This window comes from Zalophus californianus, chromosome 15 (assembly GCF_009762305.2).
Source record: "Zalophus californianus isolate mZalCal1 chromosome 15, mZalCal1.pri.v2, whole genome shotgun sequence".
Taxonomy (NCBI): domain Eukaryota; kingdom Metazoa; phylum Chordata; class Mammalia; order Carnivora; family Otariidae; genus Zalophus; species Zalophus californianus.
In genome coordinates this window covers 7,870,027-7,893,411 of record NC_045609.1, presented here as the reverse complement: position 1 = coordinate 7,893,411, position 23,385 = coordinate 7,870,027, and the positions used below count along the sequence as shown (strand labels likewise).

The following is a 23,385-nucleotide window of genomic DNA, read 5'->3' as shown; positions in this document are numbered from 1 at the left end:
GAAAACAAACAAATGAACAAACTTTTTCATCACATGGAATTTACACCTGCCAGGACTTTACTGTTAGGGATCCTTGAGTAACAAACACTAGTCTAATGTGTATTGCCTTTAACAGCTGTTTGACAAAAGATGCAGAAATGTTCTTCACCGAGCTGTTGATTCCATCAACTCTTTATAAAAAGCAAGAGCATAATATGAAATCCTGTAAATAATTGGGATGAGCCTGGGGCCTCAAATCCAGTCACCTTGGGTTCACTTAGGGGAGTTTGTGCTTGTTCCAGTTAAGCAGACAGCCATGCAATGCACAGCACAGAGTGGTCTGCTTTAGGATGCGAATACATGTGGAATTATTTGCCCTTAAACTTGCAGAAAATGTAATCAAGAGAGGTAGCGCTTGGGGTTTTTTTTAAACTGATTTATTTATTTTAGAGAGAGTGTGCATGCACCAGCATGGGGTGGCGGGCGGGTGGGGGAAGGGGCAGAGAGAGAGAGAGGCAGAAGCCTCAAGCCGACTCCCTGCTCATGCGGGGCTCGATCTCACGACCCATGAGATCATGATCTGAGCCAAAGCCAAGAGTCAGTCACTGAGCCACCCACCCAGGCGCCCCAAGAGAGGTAACATTTTGAAGTAGAACAAAAGAGGAAGAGGGAGAAGAAGGGAGAAGAAGGAAAGGGGACTGTAGTGTAAGGGGGAATGAAAGGAACAAAGAGCTGTTACAGCTCTTATAACCAACCATGAAAAATGGTGAGGTTTCCTGTTCGGGCTTTTGTTTTAAAATGCCAACTCCAGAAGCAGAGCTCCCAGGTAAAATAGCAATCATTGTCTTAAAATAACCAGCAATAACCAGTTACAAGGTGCATGATACGCTGTCTTTTGTATAACAGCCGTAGTCATTTGTGACTCAGTTAGGTAGCTGCCGCTGCCCAGATCAACCTGTTAAGACAATTTACTAAATAGCCAATACTAATTACAAATATCCATCTCATTATTACAGTGATGCCCCAGAATGTCACATGATCGTAATATCGAAATCTTGGGACGATCTCCCAGGAAGGAAAAAATACACGTGTGTGTCTGCGTGTGTATACACACACACGTAAAACTAAATGTCTGTTTGTTGTCACTTAAATCAATAGGCACAAATCATAAAATGCACTGATCTCATTTCACATAGTATTTGCCAATTCTCAAAACAAAAAGGACTTTCATGAGAGAATGAAATTACTGAGCCCATCTTGTAAGGAGAACATTTGCACACAAAGTAAAAACAAACAGCAGACCCCTTTCAGCCTCTGCATTCCCTTTCAAGCTGTCCTCAAGGGGAACGATTTACACCCAAGAGCACGTGCCCTCCCACTTGCCAAGCAAATTAACTCATGTGAAAATCAATGCCAGAGACGGAGGGAAACTGGAAAATGCGGTGAAATATATAACATCAAAAACAAACTTTAAAAATATCCTGTGGAGAGTATTACCGGGAAAGATATTTTATGGACGTTTCTTTCAGAATAACTGAACTCACAGATATTTGCTTTATATGCTTCCATTCTCAATTTGTTGAGCAGTTATTTACGAATATGTATTGAATGGCTCTGTGCTAAGAACTAGGGGCTCTTAGTCCCCACCCTCAGGAAACAAAGTTCCGTGGTCTGCTCGAATGTGGAATTCTGAAGGAAAGAGATACAGAGGCTCTGTTGGGGCGAGTGACTTGGAGTCAAGGACACATCCTCCTAAATATACATGGTTGCAAGGACAGAGGCAACGTAGAGACCATTAACTCACATCTGTAATCAAAACCGGGGAGAATCGTGTTGCCTCGTGACAATATTATAAGCTTTTAAAAGAACACTTAAGACCTTTTGTCAACATGGAGCCAATACTTTCTTTAGGTGAAGAAATGAGAGGTGGGAGCCATGAAACATTTCAATCCATGAATAAATCAGAAACTTTAGCCCAGCCTATTATTTAACTTTCTCCTGGGGCTGCCAAAAAGTTCCATACAAGCAAGTCATGAAATGTCCAGGAGGCAGTGAGCAGAAGGGTAAGGAAAGTCTGGAGTCTGTAGCTTCCTGGCATTTCTGTAACTACAAACAGTTGCAAATTACAAATGTACAGAACAGCCACACTGAGAAGTTGAGCAGGATTGAATAGCCTTAGTCCCTTTTTTCTCAACCTTCCCCCTCTGTGTTCTGCCTGCCCTGCCCTCTGAGAGCGGTATTTTCTCTTGGGCTGTTGGCCTGAAGTTGTGGCTGTAGGGCTGAGACTCACCGAAGACCTTCACGTTGGCCAAGAATGGGTCTCGAACGCAAGAGCCAGATGTGCTGGTGACCGAGTGTGGTTTTATCCGCGGTTAGTAGGGCAGAAGGTGGGAGCGAGAATCAGGCGATGGTGTACGGGTCTGAAATTGACAGGTCGTAGGTGAGAGCAACAGGAAGACTGTCAAAGGCTGCCATTCCTGCTGCCGATTTCGAAAGGAAAAAGCAAGGGAGAACTCTGTCTCGGCTTGGTAAGGAGAGGAGGGAGGTCAGTGTACAGCAATGGGGCAGAGATCCGCAGAGGGGCCCAGGTGGGACTTGCCATGGTCTTTCTGTCCTCTCTGCTAACAAAGGTCATGGAACTAGGTGGGTAGCTATTGTCTGATAAAAAACTGCTCTATTAAATGTAATAACACCTAATTTTGGCTATTTGTGACTCCAGTCCTTTTTAAGGGGTGGTTCTTTTGTCCGCTGAGCACCTGAAAGGGATGGGATGCCAATTGGGAGTGGAAACAGGGAGAGCTAAATTGCTTTGCTTAATTGAGGAGAAAATTTCAGACGTCCTGAGACAACGGGGAGGGGGAGGGGGAGGAGCAGAGAAGGGGAAGAGGAAAAAGCCAGCTGGATGATGGAAGGCTCTGACTTGACCCGAGGGATCACTGCGTGGCTCTGTAACTTCTTTGCTGGATGATTTACTCTGTGACCGCTCCCACAGCTCCCTACAGCCCAACACAGCCCTGGATTGAGCAACCGGTTTAAATCCGTGCTTGCTTTTTTACTGGGGACTTGTTGAGTGAAGGCAGCGTAGTCCAGGCACTCTGGGGAGTATCTAGGAGGAAATTTGATAGGAGCTTGGAGATTTCTTCAGGTTCGTCTCCGAGCGGGCCCTTGGAGGGTGGCAGGCCCACATCTTGTGTTGAGAACCCATATTTTGAATCAGGACAGAACTCCTCATCCTCTGCACCTCGAATAAAGCAAAGTCTGACTTGCTGCTTCCATTATACCTGCGACTGGGTCAACCCGCTGGGGGGACGAGGAATTGCGAAAAGACTGTCTCTGTGGGACTGAACTGTTTCGAAGGATCGTGAAGTTAAGTCCTCACTGTGGTCTGAAGTGAAACTGTCAACACCCTGCGTTGGAAGCCAAGGCTCAAAATGATGCGCTTTGCTCTGCTTCCCGGACAAGTGCGTGGTTTTCATCATCCTGGAGGCATCTCAAAACCTCGGCAAGTCGAGAACAGTCTCGTAAAGCTCTGTAGCACCCCGTCACCTTGTGAGCCTCGGGTCCTGAGAGGCTGTGTAGACCACTGAGCTGGATGAGAGCTTGACAGGTCTTAATTCTGGTCCATTTTTACCTGGCCCTGTGATGACATCGACCCAAAGGGGTGGGGGACCTTTCTTTGCCTAGAGCTCCCTCAGAAAAGATTTCACCATTTTCCTGCCTGTCGAGAATTCCACCTCAGGTCAATCTAAATGTCTCGTGGGCTGAAGAATTGATATGCCCTGTTTGCAGAGCCTGCTGCTTTCTCCAGAATTAGAAGTTCTCCCCTGTAGCGGGATACATGCCACGATCCATCATGCACGCTATCCATTAGCTGGTCTCTCTTACCTGCATCCAGCCTGAAGATATGAGACAGACACGAACATCATGGCATAACGGGAGCGTGGACTTGGAGCTCAATAATTTGCTGAGCCCATCATCCTCAGTGTAGTTCTGAGATGCCCTTCCCTGGTCCTGAGAATTAATGCTCCGCTGACACTGAGAATTAAGCCTTCGGCCCTGGTCACCCACTTAGCAGGCAAGGAAAATTAATAGCTAGTCAGCCCATTGTTCATCCCTAAGACAATCTAGGGATCTGTTAGCACAGCCCTTTGAATCATATAAAACGAATGAGCTCCCTTTGTAATCTCTGAATCTGGAAGCCTTTGAAAAGCACATGTGAGTTCTTGGCAATCAGAATGATCAGAAGCCTCTTTGGGAGGCTCTCCGTGCCTCGAACACTGGGGGTAGTTGACTAGACCGTATCAGAGGGATTGCCAGTAAGACCTGGAAATTTTATGGAGCCTTCTCCCCAAAGAGGTACAAGTATTCTCAGCAACAAATTTACCATGGTCTCTAGAGAATATACATCTGTTTTGAATGATGCCCTGTAACACAGACCTTGATTTCCAAGGTTACGCTTCAAAGGAGCCCACTGTTCTCTTTGTGAAAGATAGTTCTTTTTAATACTTGGATAAAGAACAACTGTGCTCCAGCTGAAATATTGAACTTAGAAAATATGTGATAAGCTCTGCAAATGTGTCATTTCCCTGCCACAGTTTAGCAATCATGTCTCTGTTTTGTATCCCGATGGTATTAAAATGAAATGCTATCTTGCATAGAAACCTTGCCGTAAATGATGAGTTCATATTAACCCAAGCTCGGGGAATGGTGAATTCTTTACTGTATAATTCACGACTTAGTTTTTATTCTCATGGATGGTCTAAAACAACCGGTACTATCCAGCATGATGCGGTGGGCTTTGCACTCACAGAGACCTAGCTCCGAATTATAACTCAACTCTTCCAGTTAGTTTGAGCCATTTGGTTGAATGGCAGCCTTTTCACATGATTCAGCCTTAGAAAGCTCTGACCATGAATAAGTTTCATAATCTCTCTGCGTTTCACTTACCTGTACTGTAGGTATAAGGTTAATAACATCTCCCAGGAATGTTTCAGGGGCTGAGTGTGATGGTACTTCTGAAAATCCTAGTACCAAGCCTGGCACATAGTAGGGCAGTAAATGCTACTTTTATAGTTGCTGTCACATGAATTATTTTACGGTCTCAGTCTATCAGTTACATAAACTTCTTCGATTCTGAGAAAGAGATGAGAAAAGGAAATTGCCAACGGTACTAGTTTAATTAAGTTATATTATCTTTTGTTAAAAATAATAACACATGTTGTTGGGGGGGTGAACAATATCTCTGTACCTGAAGAAGGTATTAAGCTGGGAGAACATTAAATGAGATGTAGTGCTGCTTCTGTCTTTTTATGGAATCTCAGATGACTTTTTTGCATGAGAATTGTTCACAAAAAAAATTTGCACTGCAGCATATCCGAAAAGAGTAAGACCCTGAAGTTAAGCCATCAGTAGATCAAAGGGCTGAGACAAACGTAAGAGCAGATTTGCGAGTCGGACTGCAGGGTCCCACCACAGGAAATCGCTGCATTGTGTTTCATAAATACTTTATATCAGTTAGCATTTTTAACTCTGTCCAGAAGCACCAATCCATCATTGTGCCCGGATGTGATGTGATTGAGTCAATTTCGCCTAAAGAACCCTTTGGTTTATTACCAGTGACTTTCTTGTTATCGAGTGAGCTGAGAGGGCTTTGATATGCCCTCTAAAGATCATATGTGGGCCCTACCGGTTTTAGTGACCATTGCCCCTACAGACTTCATATATGTGCTCATTTAGATAACGAGAAGAATCCGTGTAGAGGACAGGTCATTGAATTCCCTGCCTAATATGAATGAATATTAAACACTGGGATCTGAAAAGAATATATTGAAATTCCATTAATATTTATAACCGATCTGTGGGACTAAGGGAATTCTTCAGGATAAAGTATTCCAAATTCATGTTTGTAAGAATGAAGCATCCTTGAATTTAAAATATAGTTTTCCTCACTGAAATAGGTTTCTATTACCCATCTACCTGGTGAAATCTTTGTTGGTGAGGTTATGTATCCTTACATTATTTAATAGTGACGGGGAGGGCATTTTAGAACCTTGAGCTCAACCGAACCTAATTCACTGTTTTTTATCAAAATTAAAATGTCTGTTTGTTCCCTTTTCCACTGTCTATATTCATAATAATGGTTTCTCAAGAGTAGCTAACAATATCATAAAGATTACAGTCCCTTTGATTTAAGAACTTTTGCCAAAACCTAGATGCGATCTCTTTTTTTTTTCCTGTCAAAATATAACAGAAGGAATAATTCCACTGGTCTTATTCGTAAAGGAGATAAGAGTGTCCACAGTAAACCAGTAAATTTCCTCTACGAAAAGAGCCAGAAATATTTTGACACAATCATAAATAAAATCTTCACCATCTGATTAGTGTCAGTTATTCATATTCAACATTTTATAACGTTAGGACCGAAACTTCCCTTTAATGTACCAGTTGAACTAGAGCAAAGCTTTAGGTCAAATCCTCGAGCCCAGAGATCTATTTCATCCACTCGCAGAATCCTTTTGAATAGTTGCAAATCTAAAGCTGACCCCAGTTTCCCAACTACGGCGATAAAGTCATATTCTTAGAGGCAGACCAGACTGCTGGTTCAAGGGGGAAACCTTGCCCAGTTTGGGAAAAGGGTTCAATCATAATGCCACTTAACACACAAAATGGTTGTTTATTGCTGGCGAGTAGTGGGGAAGCAAGGAGCATCTTGAGGGGGTTGTCATCAGAGGAAAATGGGGCTTTCACACTGCAGAAGGACTCCAGCACGGGCCTGGAGCTCTGAGTGCCAGTTAGGACAAATCCTCTGCTCTGGGGACCTGGGTAGGGCCCAATTAAAGGACTATTGAAATCCTTCCATTTTTCCTTTTGGCAGTGCCCATAAAAGCTGCAATAGGCTGAAAATCTTCTTGTGTCTCAGGATAAATAGATGTTTTCATAAAACTTGGGAGGTCTTAGCCAAAGAAAAAACTTCTCCCAAACAGATCCTGAAATGTATGCTGTCCCACTAAACATGGCCCCTTTCTTGAAATGGGCAGAATCTATGGAATTTATGGAATTTTTTTACAGAATTAATGTGAGGAACATAGAGGAAAGATTATTCCAGCCCTGGACAGGGAATAGAATTCAGAATATGCTTGCCGGAGTAGAATTATTCCCTTAAAAAAAACAAAAAAACAAAAAACCATATATGTTATAATCAAACTTAACGCGTGAAGCACTGTGCCTTGATTGCCTCAAAATTCAGAACTTGTCCCTTCTCTAATCTTCTGTGTTTCAGAAAACAGAGCCACCAGTCTGCTAGCTCCTTAGCCAAAAATCAGGAATCATCCTTGGTTTCTTCCTCTCCTCTACCCCAATATCCGATCTATGACCAAATCATACTGATCTTGCTTCCAGAACAGACATCGAACCCCCTTCTCGTCATCCCTGTCTCAGCCAAGACAGCACCTTATTTTAACTGGTCTCTCTGTGTTGTCCCTTTCCAGTTCATTCTTCACGGGGCCAACACGGTCTTCTTAAAACACACATCCATTCACACCACTCCCTTTCCCATTCAGAGCCCTCCACTGCTATTCCTGTGCGCACAGGCTTCAATCTCAAATCCTTATCATGACCTGCAAGGTCCTGAATGATCTAGTACAGGGGTCACAGCCTTTTTCTGTAAAGGCCAGAGAGTGAATACTGTGGACTGTGAACTGTTCGGTCTCTGCTACAACTACTCAGTTCTACCAGTGTAATGAAAGCTAATAGACATTATATAAAGGATGGGACATAGCTATGTTCCTCTTTTTTTTTTTAATTTTATTTTATTATGTTAATCAGCATACATTACATCATTAGTTTTTGATGTAGTGTTCCATGATTCATTGTTTGCGTATAACTCCATTCAGTACATGCCCTCTTTAATACCCATCACCAGGCTAACCCATCCCCCCACCCCCCCTCCCCTCTAGAACCCTCAGTTTGTTTCTCAGAGTCCATCATCTCTCATGGTTCAGCTATGTTCCGATAAAACTTTATTTACCAACACAAGTGACTGGCCCACGACCTTAGCTGGCCAACCCCTGACCGGGCACGTGCCGATTTCACTACCTCCTCACTCCCTTAGCTCACTTAGCCCCCCGACACACCTCTCATTCCCCCCGGAGTGTTGCCCACTCAAGACCACTGTCCCCATTCCGTTCTCTCTGCGTGGGACTGTGTCAGTGTAAATGTCACTCCCACGTTTCATTTGGTGTTCCTATTGCCCTTTTATAGCTCCCTGTATTTTAATTGTCAGAAACTGTACATTGCATTTGTTCAACGTCTGTTTCTCCTTCAAGTTGGGAGGTCTGTGAATTCAAAGACTGGATTTGCTTTGCTCATCTTTGTATCTCCAGCACCTGGCACACTGCTTAACGCACAGTCATTTCTCAATTAAATGTTTGGTACATTAAGAATGAATTAATGAGATCTAATCAAAACATGAAAGAAAACAAAAGATAACAATCTGGGCTCAGATCTGAAGTATGAGATGCTTTAAGTCCGTTTCTTTCCAAGGTATTTCATTTTTAAAGTTCTGCACTTGAAATAGGCAGTAAGTGGGAGTCAGGGTAATTAACAGGCCTATCCCCAGATCTTAGTGCTACAGGGGCACCGTGCTTGACACATTGTAGCTTACACAAAGTCGTTGGCAGGTCAGGCAGCTCTACTTACTTCATCTTGTGGCTCTCTGCCTTCTGGAACATGAGCCCCCAGGGTCAGGGTGGAGGGAAGAAGGAAGTGGAGGTGGACTGGATGTGACACACTTCAACTGCCCCTCATAGTCCACCGACCAAAATTAGTTCCCTGGCTCCAGTTTATCCACCAAGTGGATTAGGAATTGTCCGGGGGTGCCTGGGTGGCTCAGTCGGTTAAGCATCTGCCTTCGGCTCAGGTCATGATCTCAGGGTCCTGGGATTGAGCCCTGAGTCTGGCTCCCTGCTCAGCGGGGAGTCTGCTTCTCCCTCTGCCCCTCCCCCTGCTCATGCTCATTCTCTCTCTCTCTCTCATTCTTTCTCTCAAATAAATAAACGAAATCTTAAAAAAAAAAAAAAAAAAGGAATTGTCCGGGAACACACAGAATATCTGGGGAGAATGAACTTGCTCTCCCAGAGAACATAAAGAATAGTTCAGTACATTCCCTAATATAAAATAAAAGTGGCTGCATGAATGTACTATAAAGCCCAGAGATTGGCATACTACCAATGATCTATTTTACCGATTTAAAAAAGCTTTTCGCATATGTTAATTTACCTCGTTTATGGTAAGATCCCACTTGGTGGTAATTATTAGTGTCTTATCTCCTGTCTCCCTCAGGTACTTCTTTACAATGACTTTTAATGTTTAGGAGAAGAAAATGCTCATTTTGTAATAATTTCATGTTATGATCATGACTTTTCTATGTACTTTATAAGTTTGGGTGATTTTAAAATAATTCTGTGGCACATTTCTTTTTAATATATTATTTTTTAAAGATTTATTTATTTATTTTAGAGAGAGAGAAAGAGAGAAAGTGCAAGCGGGGGGAGGGGCAGAGGCAGAGGCAGAGAGAACCCTCAAGCGGACTCCTCAGTGAGCACAGAGCTCGACCAGGGCTCCATCCCAAGACCCTGAGATCATGACCTGAGCTGAAATCGAGAGTTGGCTGCTCAACTGACTGAGCCACCCAGGTGCCCCTATGGCACATTTCTTTTTAAAAGGAAAAGTCAAGTCCAAAAATTGACTGCAGGAGAATGTTCTTTACAAGGAAAGAAATATATGCATTTTCTCTTTGCCCCCCAAATTATTTATGTCTGCATAGTTTATTCATCAGTCATACATTCAATCAGTATTTATTGCCTTCCAACTCTGGGCCAGACATTGTCCTAGGTATTCAGTGAATGAGACAGTTCTAGTGCTTGCATTCAACAGGGAATATTAAAACATATTCTTTGTTTGTTTGTTTGTTTGAGAGAGAGAGAGAGTGAGCACAAGCAGGGGGAATGACAGGGAGAGGGAGAAACAAACTCCCTACTGAGCAAGAAGGCTGATGCGGGACTCAGTCCCAGGACTCCAGGATCATGACCTGAGCCGAAGGCAGACGCTTAACCAACTGAGCCACCCAGGTGCCCCATTAAAATATATTTTAACATGATAATAAGTTAGGATTCCTTGTAAGTAAAATTTCAACAGTGTTTAACCTGATATTCTCTTTTTTCCTTGTTTTATTTTTGCAAAATTTTGGAGGATATATATTTTGAAGCGTATGTAATGATTGCGGAATTGAAGTATCCGTAGCTCCACGAGACATCGTGGTTTCATCTGGCCAGTAATCCTAGTTGGGTCTTTGGCAATCCCTGAGTGACACTGACAGGAATATAAAAATGTACCTTGTTTTAAAGGGACAGTAATAAACATATCTGCTCCCTCAAAGAAGGTAGAAACAATTCTATAATTTGAAATCAGCCTCCTGAGTTTAATCCTCCTTATTTACATAGCTTGCCTGGAAGAACTCCTCTGGAGAGACTGGTCTCTGGCGCAAAACCAGATCTGCTTCTCGCACATGCAAATAAATGCAGGAACCTAAGGAATGATGGAGAGCCCTGGACTCAAACAGGAGTTTGTTGGCCAAGTGGCGAACTTCCCTTGTACAGAACCTCCTGAGGGCCCTGTAACAGGGATTCTGTTGATCGGCATGGATTTGTCTTTGCCATGGAATCCGGAAATCTGCCTCCTGGTTTGCCACAATGGAAAGCTTTAAAAAATTGTTTCCTCTGAAAAGGTCAGGATTATTTGAAAGATGATCAGAATTTCCAATTCAGTAGTAAATGTGATTGGAGAAGTCAAAGTCTCAAGTTCTGAGATGGGGAGCAAGGGAAATGTTACCTCAGACCCTCCTGTTGTAGAAATACATATGAGTTTTGAGCTCTGACATACACAACATATATCTGGGTTTGGGGATACCATGGGTCTCCCCCTTCCCTCTTGCCGTGTGAGTGTATGCATACATAGCAGCTTGGGTGTGTGCTGATTAGGTCTTAAATTACAAATAAGAACATATGTTTTTCCTCCATTACTACTCGTTTCTATTAAAAAAAAAAAAAAAAAAAAGCAAAGAGCTATCCATAGCCTGAATGTAGAACAACTGAGTCAGGAGTTTGAAAAGTACAAAGAAAAAAAATGAAAACCAGAATGATGTTGTTCAACCTTTGAAAACTCCATCCCCGTAATCTTTATTAAGCAGCGCTAAGTGCTTTCCACGTTTTATCACATCTCATCTTTACGACAACTCTGTGAGGTAAATACTCTCCCCACTTTATAGATGAGGAAGCTAAAGCTCTAAGCTTTAAGTAAAACCATGACTTCAGCTGGAGCTTTCTTTGTCTCTAAATCATACTTTTGTGATAAAAGTAAACATCTCTATCCTGGAGATCCTGATGAAGACTCCCCATGGAGACTTCTCTGGCTCCACCACCCGCCCTTCAACACGTTGAGATTCATCCTTCCCTGGAAATGAGACTCTTCCTTTGTATGTTCTTCCCCAACCTATATACTTCCTGTCATGTTGAAAATAACAGTGGCTTTTAAAATTCATTTCCTCAAGATGAGATTGTAACACCAAATGTGTCATTTGAGGTTTCACTTGCTCCTCCCCTCCTCCGCTTCCCAGATTTGGGTTCTCCAGACCCTCGTGGGCACATGTGCGCGTCCAGCCCTACCAGCCCGCTCCCAGCACCACCGCCACCGGCCGCCATCAAGAACCCCGGCCATGCAAGAACTTGGAAATCCAGTTGTCCCATGACACTCCCATGACAAATGACATTGACACTCATGGCACACTTGATGGGAGTAACTCAAGTTACTACGAATCTGGAGGGGCCTGGTGTTCTTTCAAGATCACATCCATCGAAATACATGTGGGCGAGACTAATGTTATTTTCAGAATAAACTTGACTCCATCTTAATATATCTTCACAAAGCGACATAGTCTCAATTCTGGGTATATTCACTTAGCTATTGTTAGTTACACATGATTTCGCACAGAGCTGTGACACCTGAGAATTATTTTTCCATTACAGTGCGTGAATCCAGTATCAGTGGTCCTCGAACTGTTGTAGGTGTTCTATCAGAGCTGTGACTAGACCAAGACATCCTTAAACTGTGTGGTACCTTTTCTCACCATACTACGAACTAGCTCGCTATGTTTAAGCTCAAAAGTGGGATGGAAGTTAAGGTCCTGAAGTCTGGAGCAAACTCAAGGGTTGAGAAAGCTCAGATGAAGGAACATGTGTTCATCACCTTGGTCCTGTGGATTCCTAGTTTCAGTCTCTGAGGACCAGGAATTTGTACATGGTGACAGCAGGGAGTGGATGGGGAAAGGATCGGCTTTCCTTCTCGCTGCCCCTGCCGACCAGACCTCCATTTGTAGAGACTCATAGAAAATTAAAGCTGAAAGGGATCTCAAAAGAATGGAGTAGGCCCAGGAAGAGTTTTTCCCATAATTACTTGGTCAAGCTTTTAAAGAAACTGCTATATGATCTAACCTTGATATACTGGAGATACCAAGAAAGATTCAAGGCAGGTAAGCAGGCAGGAGAGGAACAGGAAAGGAAGCTGATATTTGTGGGAGCGAGCATACATGTGCTGGACATAGTTCTAGATGCCTCACACATTTAAGATCATTTAGATTGCAAGTGACAGAAAACCCAACTCAGATGGCTTGTGCAAGAAAAAAGGGGCCGGGGGGATTTATTGGTATTGTTCCTGAAAAATCTAGGAGTAAAGCTGCGGGATCTTACATAAAGACAGTAAAGCTGCCTGGATTGATTGAACCAAAATCATAAAGACTTTGTTTCTGTCTGTTTCTTGACTCTACCTTCCCCCGACTTAAGTTTATTTATGGTGAACTACCAGGTGGTACCAAGAATTTCAGTGCCAAGTTATAAAAAAAGAGAGCCCATTTTCCAAAAGCTCAACAGTATTGTTGGACAGTGACCCTCATGGGCCGATTGGCCTGGCTTCTGAACCCAGTGCTGAACCAATCACTGTGGCCAGGGGGAATGGATTAACTGATCTGTTCAGCCTCGGCCACCTTTGTTGGGGCTCAAAGTGGGGAAGGTGTGTAATCCCCTAAGTCAAAATTTGGGTACTGTTGCCACAGAAGAGCCAGGAGCTGCTGAGCAGGTGGTGTTCACCACACATGATCCTCCTAACTAGCCTGGAGGTCAGTATTTGACTATCTTCTACCATGCCTTCCCTTTAAGGTCCTGGGCTTCTTGAGTCTATTAAGTAGAATACCAGGTAGAAGGCTTTCACCATTTATGACCTGGTTTGAGCCCCTTTATAAGACCCAGAGTCAGTCCAAGAGGAAAAGAAATAGTAAAATGAATTTGTGTAGGCAATGTGTATTTTTTCTTCCTACTCCTGGGACTGGGAGTACTCCCTGCCCATCCTCCACACCCAGTCCTGGGGCCATCCTTCCCCCCTACATAGGTCGGCTCTTTCCACTGATCACCTTGTCTGTTAAGAAGCCTTGTTGACTGGGCGCCTGGGTGGCTCAGTTGGTTAAGCGACTGCCTTCGGCTCAGGTCATGATCCTGGAGTCCCGGGATCGAGTCCCGCATCGGGCTCCCTGCTCAGCAGGGAGTCTGCTTCTCCCTCTGACCCTCTTCCCTCTCGTGCTCTCTATCTCTCATTCTCTCTCTCTCAAATAAATAAAATCTTTAAAAAAAAAAAAAAAGAAGCCTTGTTGACTTTGACGATTTGCCTCAAATTTGCCTTCTCACATCTTCTCTCCACTATCAGGACTTGGGGATGCCTCTCTAATAGGTAGTGGTCCAGCCCAGCCCCTGTTCCCACCCCCCTGACCACATCTCAATGCCTCTTGCTTCCAGCACTCACAGGTACGGTAGGAATGGGCAATATATTGTTTATTGTTCAAGTAGCTCGGATTACTGGCGAATGTTATCATTTACTTTCTCAGCTGGCTGGAGAAGGCAGAACACACTCTTCTGTGAACAATTTTCCATTGTTTACTGGGAGGTTATTTCCTGAATTTGTATACATTTACTTATACTGGAGCTCTGGGGAAACATCTTCTAAAATTGGAAGTACGAATTTGAGGGGAATTCTCATTTTACGTTCAGTTCATCGTGTGGGGTTTTACACACTTGTTTATATTAGACTAAACGCCTATCAGTATGGTCGTCTTATAGGGGATTGTTTGGAGGATGTCTGTGTGTCTTGCTAAACATAAGAAATCCAAACATACGTAGCCTGGGATAACAAGAATTACAAACATACATATGCGTTGGTTTTTAAAATTCCCCTTCTGCCCTTTATTTAAATAAAGGCAAATGCACGCATCCCTAGATACATAAGCTCGGAAAGACACTCACGGCAAATGCACACCCCCAGGCCTAGAATAAACAAGTCAAAGACCAAAAGAAGAGTAGAAACTGAGAGGTGTGTCAGTCGTTTTTTAAAGCTAGTATTTCTAACTCCCTGATGGAAAAGTTTCTTCGGGTCCCATGTAGAACCAGGTCTGTAATTGTTCGGCAGTGAGCATTCAGGTCTGTCAGATGCTAAATGCACTGTCGCTTTGTCCCGGAGAGCTGAGCCCATCCCGTTCGTTGCACCAACAGTAGACCTTGCCCCCCCCGCTCCGTGCCCCCGTGGGTGCGGACAGACAGCATAACTGTTCCTTCATCCGTCTGTTCATCCAGGTATTCAACAAATACGGATTGCTCACCCTGTGCCCCAGTCCTGAGGGAGGAGCCGTAAGTTCAAGTAGCTCTCAGTCTAGAGGGAAAATAGGCAAGTAAACAGACAAGTAAAAGACACTGTCATTAATACTCTGTTTCCTCCCATGATGCGTCAGTCTCTGAGATTTAGGTTTCCCATCAGCGAGGTGTGAGGCACGAGCAATAGCTCAACGGAAGCTCGGGAACTCGAGCCCTGTGAGATGGAGTGAGTCAGCCTCCATGGGTGGGTTTTCCAAGCGACACCTGAGGAACATTTCCTGAGCACCAGCCTCTGAATTTACCACTTTACGTGGTCTTCATCTGTGCCGGGATCCTGAGCTTGGCACCAGGGTCACCAGAAGGGCAAGACAAAGGCACATCACTGGAAAAGAATATACAAATTGGGTTTATATGCGAAAATACCACATTCACATTTAATTAACTGGACACTAAAGATAAATAAGATACATTGTAACCTAGCAGTTTAGCAAAACTCACTCTGTTGGTAAAGAGTATGTAGAGGCCAGACCTCTCCTCTGCTCCTGGGGAGACTGACCTTTTGGAGGACCCTTTAGCTATATCTGAAATAATTTTAAACGTGCTTACTCTTTGACTCAGCAATCCTATTTCTAGCAATTTATCCTAGAGATAGTTTCACATAAGTGCAACAAAGGTACATGAATAAATGTGCTCATTACGGCATTTCATTGCTTGTCACAGAAACTGGGAAAAAGGGAAAAGAAATATCCAGCTAAGGATGACCAATAATAAACGGTGGTAATCCCGTGCTATTAAATTAAGTAGATCCACGTGAACTGGTCAAAAGCCATCCAAGATATGTTAAATGACCAAAAGCAAGTTCAAGAACGATAGATGTAGTAGGAGGGTATTTCCATTTTGAAGAGGGGAGTAGATAGGCAGGCTCATGGGTAGAAGATTCTGGAAGGATACACGGGAAGCTATTGACAGCCATTACCCCGGGGAGTGGGACTGCCAGGGCTAAGGTAGAAGCAGTACTTTTATTTATTTTTCACTTTATACCTTTTCACAGTGTTTGAGTACCCTTTTTGCTATTTACATTTTTTTAATTTAAATAAAAGTAGTTTTAAGCCACCAAAAATAATGTCCTACTATTTTTTTCCTTTAAAGGATCACACTGGGCGTAATCCTATTAGGGACTTTAAGAAGTTTTATTTAATTTTGTTTAAAACAGGCATTTCAGAAATATGTTTGACCAAAGAATTTCATTGTTGTTGCTTTGCCTAATAACTATGAATATGTCACATGAGTCATCTGGAGGCAACACTGACCTAAGGAATCACAGGGACATTATGACCGGTCGAAAGTCATACAGCCAGGCAGTGGGAGACAGAATTTCTGAGTCAAGATCCAAAGTTCAATTGATGTCCTTCAGAAACTGTGCCATCAGGATGGAGGAGGGGATCTGATTCATTCATACTAAATAAAATTTATCTTGTTCCTTAGGTGGGGACATAGCACTCCAGAATTTTCTGTAAATCTTAGATGATAGATGATAGTTTCCTAGAAGAGTGAGGTACTACCTTCAATAGGCATGGGGGGGGGGATCCACTATTATACTTGAGTTATACTTCCTGCCATTTATGTCTCTGAAATGAGGCTGTTCTCTCAGACCTCTTCAGTGTTTTTCCTTGGATATTTAAAGCAATCGCTATTATCCATTAATCCAGTCCCCTATTACAGGGAAAGAGTAAGGAAGAAAATAAAACCACTATTTCTCTTCAAAACTGATAGGATAAAAATGAAATAAGAGGGAGGACTGTGAGTAAACCCATCTTTCCTGCGTGCCTGGCCCACCGTCGTTTCAGCCATCTCTACTTCTGGAACCTTCCTCCTCAGTTACAACCAGAAAACCATGTCTATTGACTATAAATACTTGTTACACAATCACGGCTGCAGTCCCAGCCGGAGATCAGGAAGGTGCCCACCGGTCAAGCTCCGGGTAGGAGGTGATGAAATGGCCTGTGACATGGGTAGGGCGCTCAGAAGAATTCGGGCCTCTGTCACTCTCCGTAACAAACAGGTTGGGCTTATTAAAGAGCAAACGAAATCTGCAGGTGGTCCCTTGGGATAGCAACGCCTCGTTCCTGAATCTGGGCCCAAGACAGACACACAGAGCAGCAAACCCGCCATCAAGGAGCTGGTTTGGGTTGGCTCTGCCAGGAAGGTTCGGAAGGGAAGAAGACCTCAGAAGGGTGCATCTTCTCATCTCAGCCTCCCTTCCCCTCCCCGCCCCGCGGCATCCATCCCTCATCCTGCTAGTGTTCCCTCCTCCGGGAGAGCTGGAGCTGGACTGCTTTGCTGGACGTGGGGATGTGCTGACTAAAAAGGAAAAGGCCACCTGTAATCAGAACGTTTATGGCTACGAGGCAAGGCTTGTTGAGCCAGTTCTGCTTGGAGTTGGGGAGAGGGACACTTGCCACTGCTTCTTGTCTCGTCCCCTGTTCATCACGTGCATCCATCTGTCTGCTGAACCTCACAGCCGTGCACCGTCAACACCATGCCAGTTAGCAGGTAACGGTTCGCTAGTCGGTCAGCCTGTGTGTGTGTCATCTCCCTCCCCGTCTTTGTCATCCCTGGAAGCCGTCCATGCGCTTCCTTCCTGCAGCACCAAACACCACCCTAGACACCCCCACGCGCATTGTCTGCCTCAGGAACTAAAGAAAGGTTTTCACCGGTTCTTCGATGCCCTTGGCCTGCCCCTACGGTGTGCGCCACTCCTTACTTCCCTGTGGGAGGTGGGACCTAGAGCTGGCCTGACACTTCCGTCCTTCGATGACCCAACCTCTGTTCCTTGATAGGTCCTGCCAAAAAGGGGAAGTTTATCAGATAGAAGAGGTCTCTGAGATCTTTGTATGTGAAGAAAGGTAGTCCGCGGAGTTTGAGCTTGCCCATGACCAAAGAACGGTTACGTAGGTAGGAAAGCAGAAATGGTCACAAATTTGGATCAGAAGTGGGAGGGGAATATTCTAAGGTATTTTCTATATATCCGATTTTCTAGCACGATGTAAGAAATGCATCTTTCTCCGTTGTTTTAAGTTTGTTGTCCACTAACTACTTAATCTGTTTTAGGATTTCTTTCCAGAGATATCTATTTTAATTCATTGACTAGTATTATCCATCAGTATCAGGCATTTTTAATTGCTGTGGTTTTAGAGGGTATTTAAATATATGGCAAAACAAGTCTTCACTTACTGATTTCTCGAAAGAAAATGAAAATGTTCTCATTGCTTTACTCTTCCCTTTAGGGTCATTTTTTTAAGTTCCAAAAAACTCTTGTGGAATTAAGATTTTTTTTCTTGCCAATTATTGCTGGTAAATAGGCAAACCGATTTAATATCAAGATCTTTAAATTTATTTGAAGTTTCATGTTGGGTCACTATGGTTTGCAACCATATGATTTTCTTTCTTTCTAGTATTATAGATTTTATTTCTGTTTTTTATCTTAATGCACTGACCAGAGCAGTGTTATGTACCACCAGTCTTTCCAAGCATCCTTGGTTTATGCTGATTTTACTCTGTGTGTAAATGTGATGTGTATGTCTATAATAAATATTATACTAGTTTGACAAGTTCAAACAAACCACAAGTAAAGCAACCAGACCTTGAAGTCATTTTTAAAAATTAATTTATTGGCCGTGTTTTCAATTTCTTTTATATATTTTGCTTTATACTGATTTCCTTTATGTTGAGATAATTTTGATAATTTTTGTTTTCCAAGAAAAATCACTCTGTTTCTTCAAGACTTAAAAGTTTATCAGCATGCGGGGCACCTGGGTGGCTCAGTGGGTTAAGCGTCCAACTCTTGATTTCAGCCCAGGTCATGACCTCAGGGTCATGAGACAGAGCCCTGGGTCAAGCTCCGCACCTGCTTGAGATTCTCTCTCTCTCCTCTCTGCCCCTCCCTCTGCTGGTGCTTGCTCTCTTACGCTCTCTCTCTAAAAAAATAAAATAAAATAAAGAACTTCTCTGTATCTGATCTATCCTATCTGGCAGAATAAGGCAGTGGGGATGCTTGTCTGTCCTTGAGTGGGGTGGAAAAAACAAACAAACAAAAAAAGGAAATGAAATATCTCCCCTGAGATGCCAAACCATATATCCACCCTCAGGCAGATTTGATGCCAGAATTCATTCTGCCAGTATATATTCCAAAAATCTAGTTAAAGTAGTCATGGGCAATATTACCCCCAAGGCATCTGGCAGAAGCGAAAGTAAATCTCCAAAGGAACACTCTTGAAGCTTAGGCCTCGGAGAATTTCTCAGATGAAGTTGCTAGAACTTCAGGCTCACCATAAGGAAAAGAAAGAAATCACAGAACGCACAAGGAAAACACCATCATGAGCGTGCGGCAGTAGCCATCCTTAACAACGTGAAGGGGAATCAGACTCATAAAGACTGCAGATTTGGGAATGATCAAATACACAGTATAATACACTGACTATGTTTAGAGAAATAAGAGAAGGAAACAATCCAAATGGATCATGCAGATCTGAAAAACAGAACTTTTACAGATGAAGAATAAAATAATTTAAATTTGAAATTCAAGGGACCAATTGAACATCAGAATAAACACAGATGAAGGGAGAACAGTAAACTGAAAGATAAATCAGAAGAAATCACATAGAGTCTAGCATGGAAAGATAGAAATGGAAAATATTAAAAAGAGACCAAGACACATGAAGATAGAATCAGAGCATCTGCTCTCTCTTTAATCCGAGTTCCATGAAGACAGAACAGAAAGAACAGGGAGAACTGTTTCCAAAATTCATGACAAAAATGAGTCTCCAGATTGAGAAAACTCAAGGGAGTCAAAAAAGGGAAGCAAAGAGAAACTCACACCTCAAGATATCCAAGTAAAACTGCAGAACCCCAAAGGCAAAGAGAAAACAATAGAAACATCCAGATACAAAAGGAAAATGCCCCGCAGAGGACCTGCAACCCAATGGAGTTGACTTCTTAACAGCATCAGTAAAAGCTAAACTATATGAAGAGTATCTTTAAAGTGCTGAGAGCAAATATTTTCAATGTGGTATTAAATGCCAAGGAAAACGATCTTTCGCAAATGACAGTGAAATAAAGACGTTTTTAGAAAAACAAAAGCCTTCAACAGAACCTCATTAAGGAACTTCAACATGAGATACTTTGGGAAAAGGAAAATAACCTTGGAGACAAGCTGTGAGATCCATGAAGGAAGCTGTGGATAAATATAAACAAACGTTGAGTGTATTAAAATAAAGCTGAATACGTGAAACCTGGACCAAAAAAAAACATAAAATCAGAATTAAAGTATTCAAAGGTTCTTATATTATTCTAGAGAAGGATAAACATACTAACTTTTGACTTTAATTTGGATGCTTAAGTCTATGGGTAATCCCTAAAAACAGAAACCAAGTGTATAACGTCCAAGCTAGTAAAGAGGAAAAATGAAATAAGGGGCAAAAGTGGTTTAAAGAAAAAGAAGGCAATTTTTTTTTAATTTTAAAAAGAAACAAAGAAATGTTGGAGAAGTGGAACAAATAAAAAACAGAAAATAAACTTCAAGGCATTTCTAGATGTATATAAAGATGTTCACAGCGTATTGTTAAAAGGTATCAGGAAATAGACGGAAACTGGCATAAACTTCAGTATAAAGTAAACATTGTCAGGACTTAAAGGAGAAATTGGAAAATTTTACCATAATCAGGACAGATTTTTAATATACCTCTTTCAGTAATTGATCAAGCAGACAATTCGTAAGAATTTAGCTGATTAGAACCACACAATTGATAAGATTGTCCTAATGGACTTATTAAAATTTAATTCAACAACTAAATTTAATTCTACTCAAGCACACAGGTAACACTTACGAAAACTGACTATGTATGAAGCCATTCCAGAGATCTTAAAATATCATACAGATCCCATTCTTTCGAGCAACACAACTGAGTTAGGATTTGTGTTAAAAATGTATTTTATTGGGGCACCTGAGTGGCTCAGTCTATTAAGCGTCTGATTTGATTTCAGCTAAGGTCATGATCTCAGGGTCGTGGGATCGAGCGTCAGTCTCTGTGCTGGATGTGGATCTTGGCTGAGACTCTCTCTCCCTCTGCCCCTCCCCGCCACTCATGCTTTCTCTCTCTAAACAAATAAATAAAATCTTTAAACAAATGTATTTTATTATAAGTAGCATCGTGTCTTTAAGCATTGTTTTTTTAATTTTATTTATTTATTTGTCAGAGAGAGAGAGAGAGAGAGAGCAAGCACAAGCAGGGGGAGAGGCAGAGGGAGAAGCAGGCTCCCCGCTGAGCAGGGAGCCCGATGTGGGACTCGATCCCAGGACCCTGGGATCATGACCTGAGCCGAAGGCAGACGCTTAACTGACTGAGCCACCCAAGCATCCCCTTTAAGCATGTTTTAACCTGTTAGTGGTTATTTTTATGGCTGATATGACCATGGATCTGAGGCAGCTAATGTCCTTCATTTCAAGACAAATTTCAGTTTCTGTTTGGAGGACAAGGGACAGTTTTGTAAGTATTTCACTCGAGAGCCTTCTCGAGCTCAGTGTTCTATCAGCCGTGGAAGGAAATTCTGCCCCACCTCTGACACTGGGGCTTCTGCTGTTGTTACTAACTCCTACCTAGCGCCTTGACCCCACTCAAAGCTGTAGACTAATGGCTATTATAACAAAATAAAATAAAATAAAATAAAAAACAAGTGTTGATGAGGATGCAGAGAAATTAGACCCTTTGTACCTTGCCGGTGGGAACAGGGAAATGGTGCAGTCACTGTGGGAACCTGATATACGGTGATTCCTCAAACATTTAAACGTGGCATTACCATATGGTCCAGCGATTCCACGTCTGGGCGTACACCCAAAAGAAGTGAAAGCAGGGCCTCAAATAGATATGGCTGCACCATGTTCATAGCAGTATCATTCACAAGAGCCAGCAGGTGGAAGCCTGCATAAATGGATGGACAGAGGAATGCATACACAAAACGTGGTCCGTCCACACAATGGAATATTATGCGGTCTTAAAGAGGAAGGGGGTTCGGACACCTGCTGCAACATGGATGAACCTTAAAGACAGCATGCTAAATGAAATAAGCCAGTCATAAAAGGACAAATAGCATATTATTCCATTTCTGTGGGGCACCTAAAGTAGTGAGAATCAGAGAGAGAAATAGAATGGTGGTTGACAGAGGCTGGAGGGGGGAACGGGGATGGAGGGGTCAGGGTTTCGTGGGTGTAGAGTCTATGTGGAGAGTTTAAAAAGCTCTGGATACGGATGGCAGTGACGGTTACAGGACAGTGTGGGTGTACTACATGCGAGACTACTACTACTGTATACTTAAAACAGGTTAAAGTGGTAAATTGTAGATTATGTCTGTTTTACTACAATAATTAAAAAAACATGTAAAAACTGCTGTGTCTGTATCCAGGAATAGTCTGCCACTGTTCCTGGGGTGTTGATATAATAATCAATCTTAATGTTTGGAGAGAAGCCAACTCTGTTATCCCTTTCCAAAGCTGCTCTTGCTATGGCGTAGAGGTCAAAGCGAGAATATTATCTGGGGATGCGTTACGTTTGTGTAGCACTTCATGTTTGAAGAAAGATTTTTATGTATCCTAACCCATTAATCCTTGTGACAGGCTTATAAGGGAAGTAGTCCTGGTCCCTTTTAATTGATGTACGAAGGGGAGGCCCGAGAGACTAAGTTGTCCAGGACCACTGGGCTGTGAGGATGCCCAGGTTCAAGTACTTACCTTCCGACTAAAGCTCCTGATCTCCCAGTGCACAGAAATAGTTGTCGACTTACCGTGAACTTCCATTTGACATGCCAAAAGCTAAGTGCTGGACTTGTTAAACTGAATAAAGAAGAGAAGAAGAAAGATGACATTGTTACTACCTTCCCAGTGACCAAAGAATACTGATTATACTGACTCGATGCTCTGAATCCTGTTAACACATTTGTGGCTCTTTACCGTGCTCTATTTCCAAACCTGAGTCACGTTTAAAGTCTGGTTGGCTGTTTGTATTTTTGGACGTTAGCTTCTAAAAATACCCTTTAATTTGGGGTGGGGGGGCAGAGGGAGCTTTTCCTTAAAACTCATGGTTTCGGGTTGCAGCGATTCAAATTTTAATCTAAATTCTGGAAAATTTTTGTCTGATTCCAATAAAAACAAGCAGCCAGGTTGTTCTCTCATTGTCATGTGAGAACGGTTTCATTTGGGGTCTTAAATTTCCTTTTTTTACTGTTCTTGGAGTAGATGGCTAACGTAAAGGGAGAGAGCTGGCGAGGCACCATCACTACCCTCAGTAATGTTACGAGCCACCACCGCACCCCCCGACCCCCCACCCCGGCCCCGGGCGAGCAAATGGCTGGGTCAGTGCCACCTTCAGATTCTCAGCATGTGGCGAGCATTCACTTGCCTTGGAAGCCTGCCATTGATAAGCCAGCTCAGAGTCCAACTCTATGCTTCAGAAGGTCGACCCCTTAGCTTTCCCTGTCTTTGGGAAGATTTGGTACCTAACGGAAGGGGGGTGGGGTTGACACCCCCTTGTTGGGAGCAAGCCTGCCTTAATCTATTAACTGGGAACCAAAAGAACACTCCCTGGGGCGAGGTAGGCGACAAGATTTTTTT

General features: G+C 42.8%; 1 protein-coding gene across 7 annotated transcripts in view; it reads left to right on the top strand.

The window, feature by feature from the left end:
• Positions 1–23,385, top strand: part of RNLS (renalase, FAD dependent amine oxidase) — a 268,904-nt gene that overhangs the window by 216,032 nt on the left and 29,487 nt on the right. Inside the window, exon 6 of one of the 7 annotated variants that reach the window (XM_027595373.2) lies at positions 11,651–12,025. The exons of the other annotated variants lie outside the window; for them this stretch is intronic. Coding sequence (XP_027451174.1) covers positions 11,651–11,793 — 143 coding nt within the window. The 3' untranslated portion in view covers positions 11,794–12,025. Of the gene's footprint in view, positions 1–11,650; positions 12,026–23,385 lie in introns of those variants that run through there. 7 annotated transcript variants of the gene reach the window in all.